The 24174-nt window shown below is 36.5% G+C and overlaps 1 protein-coding gene and 1 pseudogene across 2 annotated transcripts in view; one reads left to right on the top strand and one right to left on the bottom strand.

Annotated features, from left to right (window-relative positions):
• The window catches only part of LOC131146279 (uncharacterized), a 76813-nt gene extending 69977 nt beyond the window's left edge, over window positions 1–6836 (bottom strand). For both annotated transcript variants that reach the window (XM_058095756.1, XM_058095757.1), the window contains exons 1-9: window positions 6477–6836; window positions 6200–6297; window positions 6014–6100; window positions 5735–5903; window positions 4740–5051; window positions 4554–4651; window positions 4363–4449; window positions 4100–4268; window positions 3458–3988 (exon numbers count right to left, since the gene is read on the bottom strand). In XM_058095756.1, the coding sequence (XP_057951739.1) occupies window positions 3458–3988; window positions 4100–4268; window positions 4363–4449; window positions 4554–4651; window positions 4740–5051; window positions 5735–5903; window positions 6014–6100; window positions 6200–6297; window positions 6477–6740 (1815 nt within the window). In that variant the 5' untranslated portion in view covers window positions 6741–6836. The remainder of the gene's footprint in view (window positions 1–3457; window positions 3989–4099; window positions 4269–4362; window positions 4450–4553; window positions 4652–4739; window positions 5052–5734; window positions 5904–6013; window positions 6101–6199; window positions 6298–6476) is intronic.
• A 3746-nt stretch (window positions 6837–10582) lies between these two features.
• LOC131145913 (putative protein TIC 214 N-terminal part) lies at window positions 10583–21346 on the top strand (annotated as a pseudogene).
• The last annotated feature ends 2828 nt before the right edge of the window (window positions 21347–24174 follow it).

The raw sequence follows: 24174 nt of genomic DNA, 5'->3' as shown, positions 1-24174 counted from the left end.
GCACCCTGTCCAGTTTCGCCCAACTTCTCATCAAACTTTGTTGGCCGTTACACCATGAAAATTAACTTCCTTCGAATTTGAGGTCCAATAATCCACATCTATCAATACAACCATTGAATTCAGCCATAGGCGAACCCAAGCGAGGTCTACCTCTTACCCTTTCCTCATCTGACCGAATTACATTAAAATCCCCTATAACAACCCAAGCCACATCAAAACTCAACAGCCCCTAAAGATGTTCCCATAAATCTCTTCTCTCAATATGATAACATTTAGCATATACAAAAGTAAGAAGCAAAGAGCCTCTATCCTCTGTTAATTAAACTGTCACACATTGATTTGAGGCACCCACCCAATCCACTTGGACATCATCTTTCCAGAACAGCAAAATCTTCCCACCTTCCTCTACATTAGAGCAAAAGTTAGTAAATTGCAAATAAACCGCCCACCTTCTTATCTTTTCTATATCTTGAAAAGGTTCCGAAACTGCCAAAATCGAAACTTTCTGATCTTTCACAATTTGTTTCATTCTTCTCTTCGACATGCCCAACCCTCTTATATTCCAAAACATAATTTTGTCCATCATAAGTTCAACTTTTGAGGAACTGCCTTAGCCCTCTTAGACTTTCTCGCTTGACCATCATCTTTATTTCTTCCTTTCGACTCACTCACTGTCACATTACCTGGATCAAAGTGATATTCTTTTTGAGTATCAATGCAAACCTCCATATCTCCCTCAGACAACACATCATAATTATCCCTACACACGACACCCTCCACATCACCCTCTCTCTCATCCACCTCCTCCACCAAAATCACCTCCCCATCCTTGTCCTTTTCAACTTTTCCCCTCCCCCTTTCATACACAACTCTAATTTCCTGGGCAGACCTAGAACAACCTCCCAGTTCTACCTGCACCCCTACCACCCCTGACTTTTGGTCTTGACAACGATCGGCTTTCTCTCCATTATTTTTCTCTACCAAATTAACTTCATCCACTTTTTGAGAGTCCACATTATTAACCTCATTCACAATTTCTTTATTTTTCTCAATCTCATTCGACGGACCACTCACGTTTCCATCCTTCTTCTCCTCCACCCTCTGATCCTGAATCTTCAAAAGAGGATCTTTCTCTTCAACTATCATATTCTCTTTTCTACCCACTTCTATCCAAACCATCTCATCTCCCTCCTTCCTCATACCTACCTTCCTTTTATCCTTAGGCTTAACTGCAAACCGACATACTACTTCAGTGTGACCTTGCCTATAACATTTATTACAATAGAAACATTTTTTCTCATATATTACCCTTTGTCAATTCTGCTTTTGTCTTACCACCAACAGAAAACCCTCAACAAGATCCTTCTGCAAGTCCACTTCAACACATAATCTCGCACCAGTGGCTCGTGTTCTATAAAATGTGGCATTATCCGTCCTCAGGAATCTACCAAATCTAGTGGTCAAACTCTGCAAATAGTCCATTCTATATAAATGTAAAGGCAGACCTGATAGGAAAATCCACTGAGGTGCGATCGATGGCTCCTTGTTTACATCAAAATCCACGGACCAGTTAAAAAGCCGAAATTGGCACCTTGCCACCCATCTTCCTTCTCGAGCACATGCATGAATGTAATCCTCTTCGTTTACCAAATGCAACAGAACATGATAGTTGTCCATAAAACTTATCATTGAGACTTCAGAGAGACCCCGAGATTGGATAATATGCCTCCGAAGGACATCAATAGACGGCCTTGCAGAAAGAAATTTAAGCACCAACACAAACTTCAGATCCTCAGCAACCTATTCCATCTCCACATCCGAGAAAAAAAAACCTAATTCCGCATTAATTAGTTCCGGTTTCCTCAACGGGATTTTGAATTTTGAAGATGGAATTGGCCTCTTCAAGGCTTCCGCAAACGATTTTCCCCCAGCGAAACCTTCCCCCTTTTCGACCTTATTATCCCCCGAACCACTTCCCGCAACCCGTAAACTAGCGTCGACACCTCCCCTCAACCCTCTGGTAACAGCTACCATAGACGGCGCAGTCATGTCTATCAGCTACCTTTTTCCATATTGAACACCAAACACCAAAACAAAATAAAAGAAAAAATAATAAAAAATCAATAAAAACCAAACTTGCGGTAGACCTACATCTTCCGTCACCGTATGTCGCCGATGCAGGTTTTCCGTCACCACTTCATCATTGTCTCCGTCAATTCTTGCAGCCCAACTCGCTGCCAACTCCAAAGACGAAGCCGCTACTGCTCTCCGACGAGTACCGCTGCCACTGCAACTTGCGGCGGAGATGGCAACACAAAGATGCTGAGGCGAACGAGTTCTTCAAAGCGGCAGAGATGGCAGCGCTGGCGAAAACCTCCTCCTTTCCCTTGGAACTGCACGAGAGTCAGTCCCAACTCCACCCCTGGCCGCCAACAGCCGATGGTGACTCCCCACGCCTTCAAGGGCGACGGAACAGCCTCGCTGAAGTCAAAGCTCCAACGCCGTCGTCGTCGTCGCTCATCGCAACGGCGACAAGAGTTTCACAGAAAACCTCTCGAGAAGAGTCTGAGAAACCCCTAAACACCGTCTAGGGTGAGCGTGCAAAGAAGCCGAAGAAGGAGACCCAAAACGCCGTCAACGGTGACAAAACAGCAGGACACCATTGTCACAGAACTACGCTCCAACTCCGTCGTCGTCCTCCCTCGCGACGGCCGTCTGAGGCGAGCATGCAAAGAAGCCGGAGAAGGAGACCCAAAAAATGCCGTCAGGGGCAGAACAGCAGGGCGCTCCCAACACCGTCGTCAACTCCGTCGTCGTCTTCCCTCGTGACGGCGACTAGGGTTTCACAGCGAAACTCTGCTTTCAGGCTTGTGAAATCTGAATTCATTACATGATGAATTCACCTAAACCTTATTTAAGCCTGCTTGGTCTATTGGTTGTAAGAAGTTGGGTTATGTGATATTTACACACCTCTAGCTTGAGGGGAGTATAGAAGAGAATATGTTATTTTAATAATTTGGTTGTGTGAGGGTGTATTTTTGTCCTCAAGTCTTCATTATTATATTTAGGAAGGCAGATCAGGGGCTACATAGGCTCCACAAAACTACCACCAATTTTTTCTCTTCTCCTCTTATAATCCTCCTCTTCTTCTTTTGTTTTCTTCTTCTCTCCCCCATCTCTAACTTTATGATAGTGTTCAAAAGCAAGCTCACATTTTTCGTTTACAAATACAAACTACGGAACAAGTTAACTGTGATGGCATTATTAGCTAATGGGCAGGAATAGATTTGAAAGGAATTGACTAGAGTACATATATAACACAAATGGAATTGTTATTGCAAACATGAAATCATGCAACCAGGAACTAACAGCAGAAATTTTTTCAACAAAATGCAACTGAATAGCTTCTAAATCTAATTGTGATTCAATACTAAAATCAGATGATTGCTCTACTTGCCTGCCCAAAAGCTTTGCAGAATTCAAGGAATTGCAGGGCATGTCCAACATCCTGTGCAGGAATGTCAATATCAGCTACATTTTTCAATTCAATGCCTTGAGGAAGCAAGACTTCAAAATCAGAACCTTTTCTCGGGGTTTCTACATCATTATCAATATCCACATTATTGGGCTCTACAGTCTCATTATCATTTATATTGATAGACCCGGGAGAAGTTCTCAAAGGAATATTTCTATCAGAAGTAATCTTGACTAATCGGTCATCGCCACCCCTATCATAGAACTTTCCTTCTTTCGCAGACACTTCCTTGGAACTTTGACATTTTTTAGGACAACTTTTCTCTTTACTTGCATCAGCATCTCCACTACCTTTGCACTCATTGAAATTGACATCATTCTTTCTGGATTTTTTCATCTTTGAATCCTCATTTTCCTCATCATCGGCATTAAATTTCAAAGGATTAAACTGCAAGCTTGAATCACTTTTGCCATTTTCTTCCCTGCATACTTTTGTTGAAGCTACTGCAAATTCCTGCCAGAAGTGAGAATGGTTCACAAACCAAAAGAAACATACGACTAATCAATCAAACATCCCAAAAAAAATGCCAGTGATAAATATCTGTTTGCAATATCATCATCAAACCTCATTTGCAGCAGTCTGCTTTTCTTCTGAGACACTGACTTCCATCATCATCTTTTCAAAACCAAAATTCTCAGAGTCATTAACATGATTCTCCTCCAACACTGTCAGGGACCTAATTCCAATGGCAGTATGCACAAGTTTTCCAGTGGACTGGTGCTGTTGCTTCTTCCTACAAAATTTTGATTGCTTAGTTAATCAAGCACTGATGCAATAAATTCCAAATCCTAGAAGAGTTTTTCACGTAGCAGTAATAAGCATTTTACATGCACAAACTGCAATCGCATCTGCCTCTGCATTTGGGGCACTTCCACTCGTTCAAAACTGCCTTATCTTCCAATTTTTCTCCAAACCTGAACCAAACTAAGAAAAAAAAATAGGTTGAGAGAGAGAGAGAGAGAGAGAGAGAGAGAGAGAGAGAGAGAGAGATGATGCATTAATGACAAAAATATCTGACCTGTTCAAGAGGCATAAATGACAAAAATTAAGGGCACATTGCCTGCTCCCACTGTGGTTTTGGCAAGATACGAGTGGGCCCATGGTTTTATTATGGCACTGTGATTTTTTTGAAAATTTTCATAAATAAACCAAGACAATAATGAAAAGACAACAACAAAAGGACTAAAAAAATTATTTCCCCTACCCAGTGGCAGGATTTTCCATCCTCAGAGTTGTCAACTCGACCTGCACTAAGCTGAAGTAAGGATGATTTTCTGCGGGTAGTCGGTGAATAACAATGATGAGTACATTGTTGGGCATTATCATTTCTATGTATTTCTTCTGCATGTTTAGATACTTCCATAGAAATCTGAGATTTCTTTAGACACGTCTCTGTAAGTGCATCATCTGCCTTATTGCGCTTGCAACCATTCTCATCATCATTCCCTTTTCTTGAATAGCCGGTGTTGGATTTTCCACCTTTTTCACTATGATCCTTAGACTTCAATTCTTTGAGCTGCACTTTCAAGTCAGTTTCACCATCAAAAGTCAAAACCAAGTCTATTTTGGGATTTTATATTGTCGAAGCTACTGCAACATCCTGTCAAAAGTCTAACACATTGTATATCTAGGTAAGATATACATACACGACTTGATTGCCATAAAAAATGTAGAAAATGAACATGATTATATTGTAAAAATATAAATTTTTTTATCATTTAAGACTCAAAAGCACTAAAATCTCTACCAAAATTCATCCAAAATAATCCCTTTGATTTATTTGCTTTTTTCAATTTTGGAAACCAAAAAAACAAATAAAAATAAAAATAAAAATGAAAGATAGAATTTTTTATTATTCTTCCTAGTTCAATTGTTGGCTAAATACAATAAATGTTCCCCGCTGGCTTACAAACTGATTTTCTAATACGATCACCCTACATCCTAAATTGTTGTGGTTTCACTGTTTCAGTCCAAAAATTGGTCCAGGTTCCCACGTAGCTTGCAAGTTTGCAACCAATCAACATAAAACATTTTTTTATAATTCTGCAACCAACTAAGCATTTAACTCTAGTTTCCTCGGTCAAAAACAGTAACAAAATGTAAATCAAATCATCCAAGGGATTTTCCAAAGATGGAACCATTTGCTGAAAATTAAATAAATAAAAACAACTAAAACAACAACAACAAACATCACCAAACCTCATTTGAGGCAATCTTCTCTTTCGATGAATCAACTGCGTCTATTATCCTGTTTTCAGAACAAAACCCCACAGTCCCCTTAACACGCAGCATGTCAGACACAGAAGAAAACCCAGTTGCCTTGGCAGTACGCGCAAGTACTCCAGTAGGCCGATGACCTCGCTTCTTCCTACAATGTTGGATTTTGAGTCCAACATTAATAAACAAAAATACTACTCGACCAAACAAATGCAAAACGCGAAATGGGTATTTCGTAAGTGAACAGGAAAAAAATATTACATGCAGAAACTGCAATTGCAAATGCCTCTGCACTTGGGACACAACCAACTACCCAACACTGCCATATCTTCTGCTTTTTCTCCATATCTGTTCAAAACCCAACAAAAGAAATCTGCTTAAATGAATGTGTGTGTGTGTGTGTGTGTGTGTGTGTGTGAGAGAGAGAGAGAGAGAGAGAGATCTGACCTGTTCAAGAGGCATTTGTGACAAAAATGTAAGGGACATTGCTCATTCTCGCCCTTTTTCGTGCACGTCACCGCAAAATCCATGGTTTTCTGACGACACTGCAAAATATTTCTCAACCTCAAAACCCCGGAAAAATGTATATGCACCAACATCATGACAACTAGCCAAATTTAACCCAGAAAAAACTCAGTATCAACTCAACTAGGTATATCAGCTCTGTATGTTTACATCACAGCATATCAACTAGAGCAGCAGGATTTACAGCTATTTTAATTACCTGATGACAACTCTTGCCGTTCTCAGAGTCGTAGATTCGGCCATGGATGAGTCGAACTCCGGGAGATTTGGTGCGACTGGACGGTGAACGACGACTGAGTCGCTGTAGCCCGGCAACCGCTGACTCAGTCAGAGTCTTCTCATCATTTGGCATAGACTCATGGCTCTTGCGTTTGTTCTTATTCTTATGGATACCGTAACGGATAGAAAGAGTGGACTTGGAAACAGAGTTGGGAGAAGAAGAGGGAGAAGAGGGAGCAGCCATGGCTGAGCATTTGGAGAAATCGGAAGAGACAACAGATTGATATGCTGAAATATTTTTGTGCTTCGGAACTTTTCGTTTCTTTGCTGCGCGTGGCGGGAAGAAAGAGGAAAGTGGCTGGCAGGTGCATTGGTTGAGGGGACTTCAGCTGGGACCCACCTTTTCCTCTTCACCGCACAGAACGAACGCGTGGACTGCTAACGACAAAACTATTCTCCTCAATTTATTATTATAAATATAAATGGAGTAAGAAACATATACCGTAATTTGACCAAATAATAAAACGAATTTTACCAATTTAAGTTCACCCACCTTATCCAAATTCATTCAAGCCAGCTTATAAATATATGTAAATTGATCAAATTAAAAAATTCTCCTTAATTAAGTCTACTCATCTAATAAATACAAAAATGTCAGTGTGAATCCCTTAATCCAACGTTATTATCTGTTATATATTATTAAGCACCTTGAGCTTAATATTTAATATATTATTTTATTAGTAAAATATTAAATAGGTCCGTGATGTTAATCATGTGATGCATGATACCTTGAATTATATTCTACGTGAAAAAATTCTTTCTCCGTGATGAGCAGTTTATTTCGCACTTAGTGAACTTCTTACAAAAATAATAAATTGTTTTCTTATTTTCTAAATCATCATTTTGGCACAACATTCATCCCATTGAGTTTTTTAGTACCGTCAAATACAATATCAAAAGCTTTCCTAGTATTGTAGGCAAAAGTATAAGGAGATACTTCAAGTATCTCTTGCTCTTATCAAATGCTTCTTTCATTCTTTCATATGACTTATTATTGATTTTTTTGGCACGCAATAAATACAAAATAATAGTGAAGGACATAATGATTATTTTAAAAGTAACTATGAAATTTAATTGAATAGAACTATGTTTGGAATACAAAAGAAAAAAAACTATTTCATTTACAAATTATAAGATAATTCAAAGACAGAGTATTTGAGAATAATCTTTGTTTTTCATTAATCAATCTCGTGTGTGATGAGAATCAACAAGCATCATTAAATGATCCATTGCATGTTCTAGTTGAGTCTATTACTAGAACAAGATCCAAGAAGATCAAAGAATCACTTAATGAGCTGATTCGAGATATTTTGGCTTATTAAAAAACGGGACACTTCAAGCTTGACTCAAAGAAAAATGAAAGTATAATAAACTTAATCAAAGTTTTTTTATAGAGCTAATCTTGCTTAGACGGGCATACACATGGATTACATGAAGACTTTCTGTAGAGACCTGAAGAATTATAATAATTAAATAATAAAAGAAATGGGAGAAAACAGATTTCAATAGGGTCTCGTCAACGAGTGAAGAAGTGTTCATCGATGAGCAGGGCTCTTCGACTCGTCGACAGAAACTCGTGCCTAGTCAACGAGAAATTACCAAGAGAACTTCTTCCAGAGCCTGAAACTCGTCGACGAAAAGAAGGTGTTCATCGACGAGAGTATCACTTGGACTCGTCGACGAGGAGATGTGACTCGTCAACGAGGCCTTGTGAACCAACATCTTATAAAAGGTCAAGAATCCCTTTTTCCTGTGAGAAACATGTAGGAATTCTCTCTCTCTCTCTCTCTCTCTCTCTCTCTCTCTCTCTCTCTCTCTCTCTCTCTCTCTCTCTCTCTCCTCTCTCTAACTCCGACCCCCTCTGCCTTCTCTATAGGTTTTTGGCCCTATTCTTCGCCGGTTCGACGATCCGAAGCCACCACGCTACTCCTGGGAAGTTTCTCTTCATATCTACAAGAGTAGATCGTCAGTTAAGCTAACTTTGGCACCATACCAAAATTTGGGTAAGTTGATTATTTTAAGTTATATTAAGGTAGTTAGTATTTTTAGACTGAGGAAAGGTATTAAATGAACTTATACTAAAGTTTGTTAGGGGAAATGTAAATTTCAGGGTCTTGAGTTAGGAACACCATGGGTGTAATTTTGGAGTAATTTGGGGGCTTTTCAATTGTCAGGTAAGGGGATAAACTAAGTCAGTATTTTTCATGAAATTATTTACCATATTATAGCATCTATTTTCAGAAATTATGTATATATTAACACAGTGTTTGGGAATATTGCAGTTGAACACAAATATGAATTTAATGTTATTTATCAGGAAATATGATTTCAGAACAGGTTTTATGCTTAAAACATTATTCATATCTGTGTGACATGAGTATAATTTTTATGAAATTATGTTATAACAAAATATTATGATTTCCCCAGAATAAGCATGTTTTTTCTCAATTTCAGGAAAATTATTAAAGAATATAGAAACCATGTTTTACAGATATTATGTAAATCAATACAAGAATTTCCTGTTCAGTGTGTTATGATACGCTATCACAGATACCGTGATTTTCATGTTATGATATGTCAGTATAGATGTCGTGATTCATGTTGCCTCATATGTTGTTATTATGTATGATATGCAAGATTTTCATGAAATATTAACATGTCAGACATTATTATGATTATGAAACAGTTATGTATACTAGTATATGAAACGTACTATATGTTATCAGAACCCAGATGGTTTAGTTTAGATTTCACGAGCACAGTATCGTAACTACAAGTTCAAGTTCAAGTTCAAGTTCAAGTACAAGTACAAGTTAATGATAGTACTATCACACATCTTATGTAGAATGTGGGAGATGGCAGTCGATGTGACTTTATGGTAGTGTAGGCGCTCCCTTGGCAGTCCAGACTAGGTAGAGCAGGTCCATCGTACTTATAGACTCATGTTTGACTTAGCGTGGTTGACTAGCCATTGTTAGGTCCCGCCTTCGGGTCGTACAACCCAGTCATATGGGGGTAATACATGACATCAGTTAGCTATCTATCATGGGTATTATTCATGTATTGTACAATTATATAATTAAGTACGTTATATCATGTTATAAGGTATCATGTTTTATTTAGATACAATATCAACAGTTTTTACCAGATATGATTTATGTACTGATATTATGTATAACACAAAAATACTCACGTTGCCACTTACTGGTGTTAGTTTATTTTTCTTACTGAGAGGTGTCTCACCTCAACTTACTTACAAAACATTTTAGGGAATCCAGCTAGACAAGCGAACCGAGCTCTGCGTTAGTAGAGGCAGTTTATACTACCTTGGTGGAAGGGTGAGTTACTGAGTTAAGGTTAGATGGTTTTTGGATTATGATCCTAGAATTATCTTTTTGGTCTTTTGGGATGTATATATATATTTGTTAGATTAGTAGTACTCTGGTATTGTAATTGTTGGGAGGTATGAATGTAATTTATGTTTACCGCTGCTTAGGTATCAGATATGTGTGACAGGTATATCCCTGGTACCCATGGGTCCAGGCTGATCATAATTATATCAGTTTAGCAGATTATGGGAATCATTACGTATGTTATTAAAAAAAAAAGAAATTATGGTAAAATAGGCAAGTTGTTAGACTTTCAATGCATGAAGACCCCAGTTGATATGTCAAAGCAAGTTTGAGTTTGAGATCCATGTGGTCCCCACACAGCTCCATTAGGGCTCCACACGAAATTAGGCCTCCCTTTGACTTTTTTTTTAGATTTAATTTGTAATCTTGTAAGACTTGTTTGCTTGTATGTGCATGTCTTAGTAAGTTGCTGAGAGTTGTTAAGAGTTGTTGAGAGTTTGTTGATAGTTTTTGGAAGTGTTTAATGCTTTGTCTCCCGGGCTATGCCTATAAATGGTCTTCTCCCTTACTGTCGACTTACTTTTAGGGATGGCGCTAATATCTAAAGCTCCTTATAGAATGGCTCCAACTGAATTAAAAGAATTAAAGGAGCAGTTGCAAGAATTAATAGATAATGGGTATATCAGGCCTAGTGTGTCACCTTGAGGAGCACCGGTTCTATTTGTAAAGAAGAAAGACGAGACGATGAGGATGTGTATTGACTACAGGGAGATCAATAAAGTGGCATTTAAGAATAAATATCCTCTTCCCCGTATTGATGATTTGTTTGATCAGTTTTAGGGAACACGGGTCTATTTCAAGATTGATCTTCGATCCGAGTATCATCAAGTAAAGGTCAAGGCAGAAGATGTTTCCTGAAGATAGCATCCTAAACTCGTTATGGCCATTTTTAGTTCTTGGTTATGCCGTTCGGACTAACTAATGTCCCTGCAGCATTTATGGACCTGATGAATAGCGTCTTCCATGAATACCTGGATCAGTTTGTGGTGGTGTTCGTAGATGATATTCTAATCTATTCGAGGAATCCCAATGAGCACGAAAAATAATTTGAGGCTAGTACTTCAGTTGTTAAGGGAAAATAAGTTTTACGCTAAACTCAAGAAATGTGAATTTTGGTTGAAGGAAGTTACATTCCTTGGAGGTGTGATCTTCGGAGATAGTATTTCGGTAAATCCAAGTAAGATAGAAGTTGTAGTGAATTGGGTGAGACCGAAAAATATTCAGGAGATTAGAAGTTTCTTAGGTCTGACAGGTTACTACTGGCAGTTTGTAGAGGGTTTTTTTAGACTATTGGGTTCGCTAACACGACTAAATAAGGAAGAATATGAAGTTTGAGTGAACCAATGATTGTGAGCAGAGTTTTCAAGAATTGAAACAGCGATTCGCCACTACACCGATTTTGTCTATTCCATCAGAAGATGGTGGATTTGTGATATACAGTGACGCATCTCCGAAGGGACTCGGGTGTGTCTTGATGCAGCAGGGGAAGGTCATTACATTCACTTCTCAGCAACTTAAGGAATATAAGAAGAACTACCCCACACACGATTTAAAATTGGCTGCAATGGTGTACGCATTGAAAATCTGGAAGCATTACTTGTATGGTGGGAAATGTGAAATATTTACAGATCATAAAAGCTTGAAATATTTCTTCACATAGAAGGAGTTAAATATGAGGCAGAGGAAATGACTGGAATTGATAAAGGATTACGACTACACGATCAATTACCACCCAGGAAAGGCTAATGTGGTGGTTGATGCCTTGTGTCGGAAGTTAGGAAGTACGTCAACATCAACAGTGGTGGCGCAACATCAGATCAGAATAGATTTAGAAAGACTTGGTCTAGAGCTGGTATAGGGAAATCACCGGGCATTTATTGCTAATCTAGTACTTCAGTCGACTTTAATGGAGAAGATTAAGATTGCACAGATGCAAGATACAAAATTGGTAAAAATTAGGGATGAAGTGCAAAGTGGATAGGGAGCCGATTTTAATATTTCGAATGATGAAACTTTGAGGTTTCGTGGCAGGTTGTGTGTACCCGATAACGCCGAAATTAAAAGAATTATTTTAGAAGTGGCACATTGTTCCTTGTATACAGTACATCTAGGAAGTACGAAAATGTACAGGGATTTGCAGGTATCCTTTTGGTGGAGTAATATGAAGAAAGAAATTGTCCAATATGTAGAACAATGTTTGACATGTTAGCAGGTGAAGGTTGAGCATTAGAGACTAGCGGAACCGTTGCAACCACTTCACATCCTCGAATGGAAGTGGGAGCATATTTCTATGGATTTTGTCACAGGGTTACCGCCGGCATTTCATAGGCAGGATGTTATCTGGGTAGTCGTTGACCGATTGACAAAAACTGTCCATTCTCTTCCCATCAGAGTCAACTACTCCATGGGTAGATTAACAGAACTGTATATACATGAGATTTTCAGACTGCATCGCATGCCAGTGTCCATCATTTCTGACCAGGAGCCACGATTCACATCTCAATTTTGGAAGAGTTTATAAGGAACCTTGGGGTTTCAGTTAACATTCAGTACAACATTTCATCCTCAGACCGATGGACAGACAGACAGGACCATACAGATACTGGAAGATATGTTGCGGGCTTGTGTGTTAGATTTTGGAGGCAGCTGGATTAAGTATCTGCCACTGGTGGAATTCGCTTATAACAACAATTACTAGGCCAATATTGGGATGACCCCGTATGAGGCATTGTATGGTTGGAGGTGTCGATCTCTATTATATTGGGATGAAAATTGTGAAAAACAGATTTTGGGGCTAGAGATAGTACAACGGACTTCTGAGAAAATCAAGCTTATCTAGGAAAAAATTAAAACAACTCAAAGTCAACAGAAAAGTTACGCAGATACCCGCCGACGAGTGCTATAATTTGGTGTGGGAGATCATCTGTTTTTTAAAATTATACCAATGAAAGGAGTGATGAGATTTGGGAAGAAGGGTAAGTTATGCCCTAGGTATATTGGGCCATTTGAGATACTGGAAAGAATGAGTTGCCTACAAGTTAGCATTACCCCCATCATTATCCTGAATCTATGATGTATTTCATGTGTCTATATTAAAGAAATAAGTCCCAAATCCTTTACATATAATAAGTTATGAGGCACTGGAGCTTGGAGATATTCTATTGTATAAAGAAGTGTCAGTCCAAATCCTAGATCATAAAGAGTAAGAATTACGCACCAAGAAAATACCACTCGTAAAAGTACTCTGGAGGAATCATGCAAGTGAGGAAACCTCATGGGAGCTAGAGGAGGAAATGCGTCAGAAGTATCTATATCTATTTAGTGAGGCCCAACATTAGCCAGAAATAAAAGTAATGGTTCAGGTAAGGACTCGTTGTAAGTAAGTAGGTTTTGCGCAAGTTAAGTTATTCAAGTGTATTTTAATTGTAAATTTTCATGTAATAGTTTGTGTTTTGGGAGAGTTTTGGTTTGGTTATTGTAATCTCCTAGAGTTGTAAATGTAACCATGGTATTCCTCCACCATAAGTGAGGGTAATTAATAAAATTTCAGCAATTTTCCCCAAATGTCAGTATAAGTGTTAAATGGCAAATTTCGAGGACGAAATTTTTATAAGGAGGAGAGAATGTAGAGACTCAGAAAAATGATAATAATAAAAAATAAGTAAGAAAATGAGGAATTGGTTTCGTGCAAGGCTAAATCGTTGACGGTTTTGGATGAGCTCAAAAAATCGTCGACGGTTTTGAGTTACCGCGGCCAGGTAAGGATAAAACGGTGAAAAAATATTTGGTTAAAAACTAAATCGTTGATGGTTTCAGGAAAACGTCAACGGTTTCATCTGGCAATAGCTTATATATAACGATCCTGCAACTGTAGTGACCCGAATAATAGCATTTAAAATATTAGAGGGAGAGAAAATAGAAACAGAAACAGAAGAAGGCCGTAGACTTCGTTAACGACATTGCATTTTGGAAGATAAAATAATTTAATTTAATTTTAAGAAATTTGCCAGACTTCATCGACGAACACAGGGTCTCATTGACGAAGGTCTTCAGAATTTCGTTGACGAACACAGGGCTTCGTCAACGAGAAAGTACCGAGAGGGATTTTGGGATAGCCTGAATTTTGTCGACGAACACAGGGTTTCCTTGATGAATTTAATGAAGAACTCGTCGATGAGGTGACGTGTCTCGTCGACGAGCCTGGCTGTATAAATAGTGGAAAGACGAGATTTTTATTCATTTCTCTCGCCGCTCTCTCTCTCCTCTCTCTCTCCTACGACTCTCTCTCCCTTCTCTTTTCATTTTCGGCCCCACCAGTCGCCGGATTGACGATGCGAAGCTACCACGATGCTCCTGGCGGAGTTCTCTACGCATCTACCGGAGCGGATCGTCTAGAAATTGGAGTTGGAAATCATCTCAAATTCAGGATAAGGCCTTTTAGTCTCCTTTTGGCATTGTAATAGTTATAGGAAATGATGCAAGCAGAAAAATACTGATGTTTAGTTCTGGAAAATATTGGTTTCAGGGTGTTTTGTAGAAAGCCTTGCAGGTATCGGGCTAGAGTACAGTAGGGCTTTTCAAAGTTAAGGTAAGGGAAATATGTTATGCTAGGAAAGTTCTAAATATTATGCAATTTATTTATTTATGAAAATTATGTATTTTAGTATGGTGTGGCTTATGATTATGTATATGGTACGGGGATATGTTTATGAATTTAGTTTCATGACTTTACGAATTTCAGTATTATGATTATACGCATTTCAGTACCATGATTATACGAATTCCAGTACCATGATTTTACGATATTTCAGTACCATGATAACACGAATTCCAGTATTACGAATATGCAGTTCCATGTTATGATTATTCAGATTTCAGTACATTATGCAATATCATGGTTATTTCAGTACTTTAGAATCATGGTAAATCAGATAGACATGTATATAGAAATATATTATACGATATCAGACCCTGTTGGACTTGCAGCTATAGAGCACGGTACCATTGCTACAGATACTATGTTACTTTATGAGTGCAACCACCTATTCAGATATACGTGGTACGGTCGACCACCTAGGCCCTAGAAGAAGTTAGGCTCCCTATCCAGATATGGGTTAAGGAAGGCAGGTCGACTGACGGAGTTCAATGATTTATTCCTGGTTGGGCAACTAGGGTAAATCCAGCCTACGGGCCGCACAACTTCTTCATGAGGGGCATGTCATGACACAGATAGCCACAAGGAACAGTTTTAGTTACTATTAATTACGTATTGATTTATAGAATCAGGGATCCTACTACATACACTAGAAGTATTTTAAATTATAACCATAATACTGATATGTTAAACAATAGGGAAAAGGGGTGTTGTGCTTTATTATTTATACGGTACTTTTGTACTCAGTTATTCATGTTTATATGAAACAGATTTCATGATATATAGTGGCTCATTTGTCACACACTAGTAATAGCATATTTTCTCTTATTGAGCGTTGACTCATCCCAGTGTTGATATATTTTTCAAGTGACCCAGGTAGGTGAGCAGATTAGGCTCGCAAATAGAAGGGCTTCAGTAGTGCCCTGACAGAGAGTGAGTATCGTTTTTTGGGGAGCTTTTTTGTATTACCCTAGCTAGTTGAGGGCAAATTTTGGGGATTCAGTAACACATGTATATGTTCTTTTAGGAAACCTGATAGCACTCTAGTATGGTACAGTATGATATATCATTATGTATGGAAATGTTTATTTGTATTATGCTTCTCGCTGCTTAGGATTATGTTATGGTATCAAAGTATGATAATTATTACAGTGGAAAAAAATCAATTAATTAAGCATGTCGTTACAAATCTCTCTCTCTCTCTCTCTCTCTCTCTCTCTCTCTCCTAGGGATGCGGCCTCTCTACCCTCTCTCTTCGATTTCTGACCCGATTTCAGCCTGAATTGAAAAAGGAACGTGATTTCAGAATCCCGGCGATGATTCTCTGCAATTTAACTGGAGCAACTTCGCTATTCAGGCTTTCTAGGCACCACTCCAAAACTAAGGTAAGGAAAATGTTTTTAAAATTTAATTAGTCAGTAGGAGTTTATGGGCCTAGGAATGTTAAAATGACTTTTATTCAAGGATAAGTTGATTAAATTAGGAATTATGGATACAGGGTTTTGTGCAAATGCCGCAAGCATAATTTAGGATCCCTGCAGACTTTTCTACAAGAATCAAGTAAGGGGATAGATTATATCAGGTATTTTTTAGAAAATTTACCGATTAAAATGTAGTATATGTTTACAGAAATTATATCTATGATTTTCTGGGAATTGAAGCATTTAGAAATGGCATTTGTGAATTAATGTGTATTTTTGGGAAAATAGGCTTGTTGAGTTGAGTAAACCCTAAAATTAGATTTAATACTATTTTTAAGCTAAACATATTTTTCCCAAGCAAATAATATATTTTAGAGTAATACTCAAACTGTGTGGCCTGAATGTGAATATTAAATGGAATAGATAAGCATGTCAAAAATATTTTATGATTATACAGAACATGTGCAGCTAGATAATGATTTTCAAAAAATGTTACAAACCTTACATAAATTACCTTATTGTTCTGTATAATATGATAGTTCAGCCGGCCCGGTGCTGTGATATTTCAGCCGACCCAATGTTGTCACAGATCAGTCAGCCTAGTGCCATGACAGTTTAGTTTCAGCAAACTTTATGTCGTGATCAGATATTTATGACAGTATTTAGAAATTATGATATGATAGACTTTACGCATAAACATGAAAATGGGATGTTGCAATTATAATATATAAAATGCACTACATGATATCAGAACCCTGATGAACTAGGTATGTTCATAACACAGTACTGTAGCTAGCTAGCAAGATCTGAGAAGTGTGCAGAGAGCAAGATACCCCCCTGTGTCCTGTCTGAGAAGTGTTGCGGAGATCAGGATGAGTTCGGACCAGGCTGGGTGTACAAATCAGCTAGTGCAATGACACTTGTTAGATAAAGTGTGGGTATTGGATAGTCGATTAGCCCATGAAGTGTTGCAGAGAGCAAGATACCCCCTAGGTTCGAGCCGCGAAGTGTTACGGAGAGCAAGTTGGGTCCGGACTAAGCTGGGTGGGCAATCGTACTTATAGAATTTATGTTTGACTTAGTATGGTAGGCTAACCATTGCTAAGTCCAACCTACGGACCACACAACCCGATCATATGGGGTTAATACATGACGAGATTTATGAATGTCTTAAGGAAAACTTTTATGTATGTATAGATATATCAGACGATTTATGTACACAGAGGAATCTATTATGATAAAGTTTATTTATGAAGAAAAGCATCTATGTTGCTAAATATATATATATATGTATATGTATGAGTACAAATTTACATGATTTACCAGTTTAAGTTAATTATTTAAAGGTTATAAGTTATGTTACACCAGAACTCATTTGCCATACATTGACAATAATCTATACCGTCTTACTGAGAGATGTCTCACCCCTATAATCTTTCAACATTTTAATAGATCCTAGGAGCCGAGCTTAGAAAGCTCTAGGAAGGTTTAGTTAGTGGGGTTTAAAGATAGTGCTGGTGAGACACTAGTATGTGTATGTATATGGATACGTTTTGTATTACTTATGGTTGTAGTATTGTTTTGATTTTTGGGGAGACATGTGTATATATGATATGGTGGTTCTAGAACTCTGGTATTGTATTCGAAATTTATGTATAAGTTTCTGCTACATGTTTTATTTGAAATATGGACAAGTCAGCCCGGTACCCACTTGGGGTTCGAGATATTATAGCATGGTATCATAGTTTAATATGTGGAAAAAAAAACAATACAACAGAATTTTCGGGTCATTGTAGAGTCAATGTAATAACCCGAAAAAAAAAAAAGATTAATTAAATTATTAATTAATTAATTGGTTAAACATTATTAAATTAGTGTATTAAATAAACAAGTAAAAAGAAATAGTATGAAAAAAAAATTAATAGAAAAATTAAATTAATTAAACGTCATTTAATTAAATAAATTATGTGATGGGTATATATATATATATATATAAGGATAAGGTATATATATATATATATATATATATATATATATATGATTAGAATAATAAGTATATATATAATATAAAATAATATAAAGATAGAATTAAATGAATTGGATTTCAATTTGAAATCCAATTCAATCTTACCTCACTGGATCTTCTCAGACATTCTTTGCGCCTGTTTCAATCTTCTTCTCTCTTTCTGTTATCTCCTTCTGTCTCCTTCTCTCTCTCCTCAATTTCGTTAGCTTAACAAGAGCCAATCGAGAAACAAAAGGTGTCGTTGGGTTCCTAACTCCGCCACCGATATTTCTACTGGAGCGGATTTGTCATGGGAACGACTTAGACACTGCTCCTGGGGAAAAGTAATTTTTCCTCAATTTCTGGTTAAATCTACTGTTAAATCGACAATCAGGCACCACAACCGGGTCCTAATCGTCGTTGTTATCATTTTGGCGTAGGTAATTTTTCAATTGGGGTTTTCTAGGTCCTACTCCAAAGCGAGAGTAAGATTTGAAAAATTTGGCAATTTGGCTAAATTTAAAGGTATATTTATTTATTTAGGAATTATGGCCTTAGGAAATATTTAAATAATATTTTATTCAGGAATAATTTATTGGAGTTAGGAATTTTTGATTCAGGGTTCGATGAGCGCCACAGGTATTTTTCGGAGTCCATGTTGGCGTAGTTCAAGAAATCAGGTAAGGGGAAATTATATATTAAATCAGATTTTATGAAATTAAAGGCAATAATTTATGTTATATTATATGTATGTTTTGGTGTGAATTATTAAAATGCCAGCCATGAAATTTATGTTTTCTGAACCTAAGATTGTCGATATAGTTATGTATGTGTGAAAGTAAACAAACGAAAGTGAAAGGAATTTTCTAAGGAATTATGTAAGAAATGAAGTGTATTTTGAGCATGTAAATGTTAAATGTGGGTTGGCTTATTTTATGAAAAATATGTATGAATTTTACTGCCAAATTGTGTGGCATGAGATTCTGTGCAAATTATATGTTAAATGTATGAGATGCAGGCTAAATAAGTAAAGCAATGAAAATAAAATATGATATGGACAATGTTGCCTGTGTATGTTAAATGCAACCATGTAAATGTAAGATAGCTGAAAGACAGCCATGTTAGCCACACTTCTGTGTAGACTAACCAATGACAGCTAAAAGGAGCTATGTAAGCTGATCTAGCTCGTTTCTACGTAGACTAATTGATGATGGCTAAAGGCCAGCTATAGTACGAAGTAATGAAATGAAATGTTATGCAATGAAATGACGATGAAATGACAATGAAATGAAATGACAAAGGTAAATGATGTAAATGGGAAAAAGTCACTTAAAGTAAAACGAAAGGCAAAGTTAAGTTATGAACAGGAATGAATGTGCATGAATGTATAATGACAGAACTGAATGATGTATTATGATAATAGAAGTATATATGTACGTAGAACATGTTACAATTGGGCGAGGCATACTCTTCCCCTGAGGGCTTGCTGAGTAAGGCGAGTGCACTAGTAGCTTCAGATGTGGCAGTAGCTGCATAACACACTAGGGCAGAGAGAACCTACTTGTATGGGCGGGTATGATTCCCTATCCTTAGGGCCTTTGTCGGTAAACTATTGTTGAACTGTGTGAGTACGAGATTAATCTACCACTTGAGGGCTTATTGAGTAAGGTGAGTGCTCTGATATGTTTTAATTGTGACCTTAGGGTTACCTAAGTATCAGAACAGAGGGGTGCTACTTGTATAGGCGGGTAATCACCCCTATCTTTGGGTAATTTCGTGGGTTAAATATTTGCATGTGATTGTTTAGGTTCAGAAAACAATTTCAATGTTATATGATGATTTGCAAATGACATAAAAATGATATCTATCTATCTCATGTTGGCCATACGCTAAGTTTAATATATTGTTTTTTCCCTTACTGAGATGTGTCTCACCCGAATATGAATTCATTTTTTTCAGGATTTCTCAGGATCGAGCTTTGAGAGCTCGAGATTTTATAATATTTTTGGAAGGTATAAGAAAAAGGGTATATTTTTATGTTAATTCTGATATGTATATTTTATGTTTTATGTCTTTATGTTTTAAGTCAGTTATGAAAGGATAGTTGTGAAACTTACTGGTATTAGTGGATAATGTTTTGGAGACATGTATATATTTGAATACTGGTGAATGATTAATTTATTATGGTTAGTAGTTAGAATTAGTAAACTCTGGTATTATGTTATGTGGAGACTATGGTTATGTTTTCCGCTGCGTATATTATGGATTATGGATTATCAGGGATTTTATCAGGTATAACGCGCCGGACCCGGGTTTAAGGGTTCGGGGCGTTACAGTCAATCTATTAGGAATATGGTTACATAGTTATGGTTCATTTCCATTAACATATAATTGAATTCAAAAAAAGAATACCACAACGTATACGTTTAAGCAAATATAAACATACATATATAAACATATAAACTTATAATATCTATAAAACTAATATATATATATATAATATAAAAATAATTCATAATTTTTTTTTAAAAAATTTTATAATTCGTTCTTAATTGAATTAAATCATAATGAGGAACCGAAAAGAAGGTATCATCAATAACTGGTTTTATTACGGGACAACTCATGATGCTCATATCGATCTATTATGCGCCCTTGCATCTAGCATTGGATAGACCTCATATAATAACTGTCTTAGCTCTATCGTATCTTTTGTTTCATTTTTTCTAGAACAATCACAAACACTTTTTTTGATTATGGATCGACTACTAGAAATTCAATGCGTAATCTCTGCATTAAATATATATATATATATATATATTCATAAATAATCTCATTTTTCAATTATTCAACCATTTCATTTTACCAAGTTCTACCCAAATTAGTCAACATTTATATATTTCGATGCAACAACAAGATGTTATTTGTAACAAATAGTTTTGTTGGTTGGTTAATTGGTTACATTTTATTCATGAAATGGGATGGATTGGTATTAGTCTGGATACTAAGTATCTTGTTTCAGAATTGAGAAATTCTATGGCTCAAATATTTAGTATTCTCTTATCTATTACCTATGCCTACTATTTTGGTAGAATACCATCACCAATTCTTACAAAGAAAGTGAAAGAAACATCAGAAATAGAAGAAAGAGGGGAAAGTCAGAAAGAAATAGATGTAGAACTGGAAACAATTTCCAAAATGAAAGAGACTAAGGAAGAACAAGAGGGATCTGCCGAAGAAGATCCTGCTTCTAGATTTATTCAAATTTTGTTAATCTTCTTAGGTTCTAATTATGCTTGAGTTGTGAAACAAATAAAACAATAAACTTGAATAACTGTGTAAGAAATTTTTGTAAGACCCTAATAGGTTGTAAGCACCGGAGGAGCCTATGGGTGGGATTGATACATAAGGGTAAATACCAACTTGACCCAAAAGCTTAAGCCTATTGGGTCTTGGGCCCAATCATGTATATAAGCACCCATCATCTACTCAAATTTTTCAGTGTGGGATAAACTCATAAGTGGAATTTTCAACAATCTCCCCTCACTTGTGAGTTTCAACTGCTCCCCCTTGAATGGAAACCATCTCCCTTACGGGAGTAAGCCCAATTCCCCAAAAGTTGCTCAAGTGGGCCTTACCACTAGCGCCTTATGCACCTTAAATTGCATTCCACGTGCCTCCAAACCAATCCTACCTCCCATGTCTTGACCCTATTCAGATCCACCAAAGGCCTAGATGATCCTTATTGGCCTCGATCACACACTTAGTCCTCCAACTGTTAGCACATCAGGAAAATTAGCTTCACGTCTCAAATTTTATGATGTTGCTTACCTAGAGTTTTGAACCGTTGGCTCTGATACCACTTGAAGCAGCAACAGTGGTCAACATTGCACTTCTGAAAATCTTTCTTGCGCATAAAGCTATCAATTTTTTTGTATTATTGTCTTAAAGCTTGTTTGCGACTATACAAGATCTTCTTCAATCTGTACACGAGATTTTGTTTACCTTTCACTGAGAATCCTTTTGGCTGGTGCATGTAAATCTCCTCATCTAGATCACTGTGAAAAAATTCCGTCTTCACATCCAACTTGTAGAGACTCGAAAAATGGGTATAAAAAAAAAAGAGAAGAAAAAAAGGGAATTTGGTTTGGTGTAGACCAAACTATCGATGGTTTGGTGAGCTTAGGAAAAACTGTCGACTGTTTTGAATTACCGATGACCAGTAAAGGTAAAACCGTGAAAAATGGTTTGGTTAAAAACCAAACCGTCGATGGTTTTGTTCGGGGACAGCAACCTATAAATAGATCCTAGTTTATTTTTTTGGAAAAAATTATAACTCTCTTACTTTTCTCTCTAGGTTGTGAACACACACACTCTCTTTCTCTCTCTCTCTCTCTCTCTCTCTCTCTCTCTCTCTCTCTCTTCAATTTCTTACCAAATTTTAGCCAAATTGATGATTAGACGCCATTTCGAGATCCTAGCTTCGATCCTTAATGATTGAATCGGAGTAGATTCATGATTTGGGTTTCGTAGGCACCACTCCAAGATTAAGGTAAAGGGAATAGATTATGTCAGTTAGTTTTTGAAAATTTAACCGATTAAATTGTAGTACATGATTACAAGAATATATATATATATATATATAAATGAAAATTTTGAACTATTATGTTTTTGGAAAACCAGGTATTTTGGGTTTAAGTAAATCCTAGAGATGACTATACATTTATCTCTCAGAAAAATATATTTTTCCTAGATAGATTATTATATTGTGAATTATTACTCAAATTGTGTGGCATGAGTAATGAATATGTTACTACATAAATAAACCTATTAGATTATTTTATGATGATACAAAACAAGTATGATTTTATAATGATTTATGAAAATGTTATAAAAATTATGGAATCATGATATGACAGTATTAAGTTAAATTTATGATATGACATTACTCAAACAGATTTATGATATGACAAAATTTAGCCAGATTTATGATATGATAGTATTTAGACAGATTTATGATATGACAAGAATTATACAAATTATGAATATGACAAGTTTTATGAAAATGAGATCAAGTTACAATTTTTATATATATGAACAGTATTATATGGTATAAGAACCTTGATGGACCAATTATATTTAGAGCACGGTACCGTAACTAATATGATATAGTTAGAGCCACCACACTATTTAAGAAGTGTTGGTCTATGGATAGTCGATTGAGTTAGAGAAGAGTAGAGTACCCCCTGGCAGTTCGGACCAGGCTAGGTAGGTCAATCGTACTTACAGACACATTATATTTGGCTTAGCGTGGTAGGTTAGCCATTTCTAAGTCCCGCATTTGGGCCGCACAACCCGATCATTTTGGGTTATTGCATGATATTATATGATTGTCCATTTAGAGAAAAATTCTTTTATGTATATATATATACATATATATATATATATATATATAACTAATGATTTACATATATAGAGAGACTTATTATGATAAAGTATGCTTATGTTGAAAAGTATGTATTTTTCCAAACATATATATATATATATATATATATATATGAGTAAATATTTACATGATTTATCAGTTAAAGTTAATTATTTACAGGATACGTTTATAATACACTAAAACTCATGTTGCCACACATTGATAATAATCTATTTCGTCTTACTAAGAGGTGTCTCACTCCTATAATTCTAACCTTTTCATGAAATCCAAGGAACCAAGCCTATAGAGTTATAGGGCAAGACTAGATCAATAGTGTAGTTCAGGGTAAGTACTTGTGAGACACAGTTATGTATATGGATATGTTTTGTGTATCTCGGGATGTTTTATGGATTTTGGGGATATATGTATGTAATTTGGTGACATTAGAACTTTGGTATTGTGTTTGGGGTTATATATATATATATATATATATATATATATATATATGTATGTATGCTTCCACCATGTTATTTAATACAAGTTATGGATAGGTGTGTCGGTACCCCACTTTGGGTACGGGTCGGTATAGTTATGGTATGAGAGATTATGTATGGAGAATAGAACTTCGAGCCCCACCGAGCTCGGGGCGCTACAGTTTTGGTATCAGAGATTATGTATGGAGAATAGTATAGTTGTGGTATTA

The sequence above is a fragment of the Malania oleifera genome, chromosome 13 (assembly GCF_029873635.1).
Source record: "Malania oleifera isolate guangnan ecotype guangnan chromosome 13, ASM2987363v1, whole genome shotgun sequence".
In the NCBI taxonomy this organism is placed as follows: domain Eukaryota; kingdom Viridiplantae; phylum Streptophyta; class Magnoliopsida; order Santalales; family Ximeniaceae; genus Malania; species Malania oleifera.
This window is presented reverse-complemented; position numbering and strand designations above follow the sequence as displayed.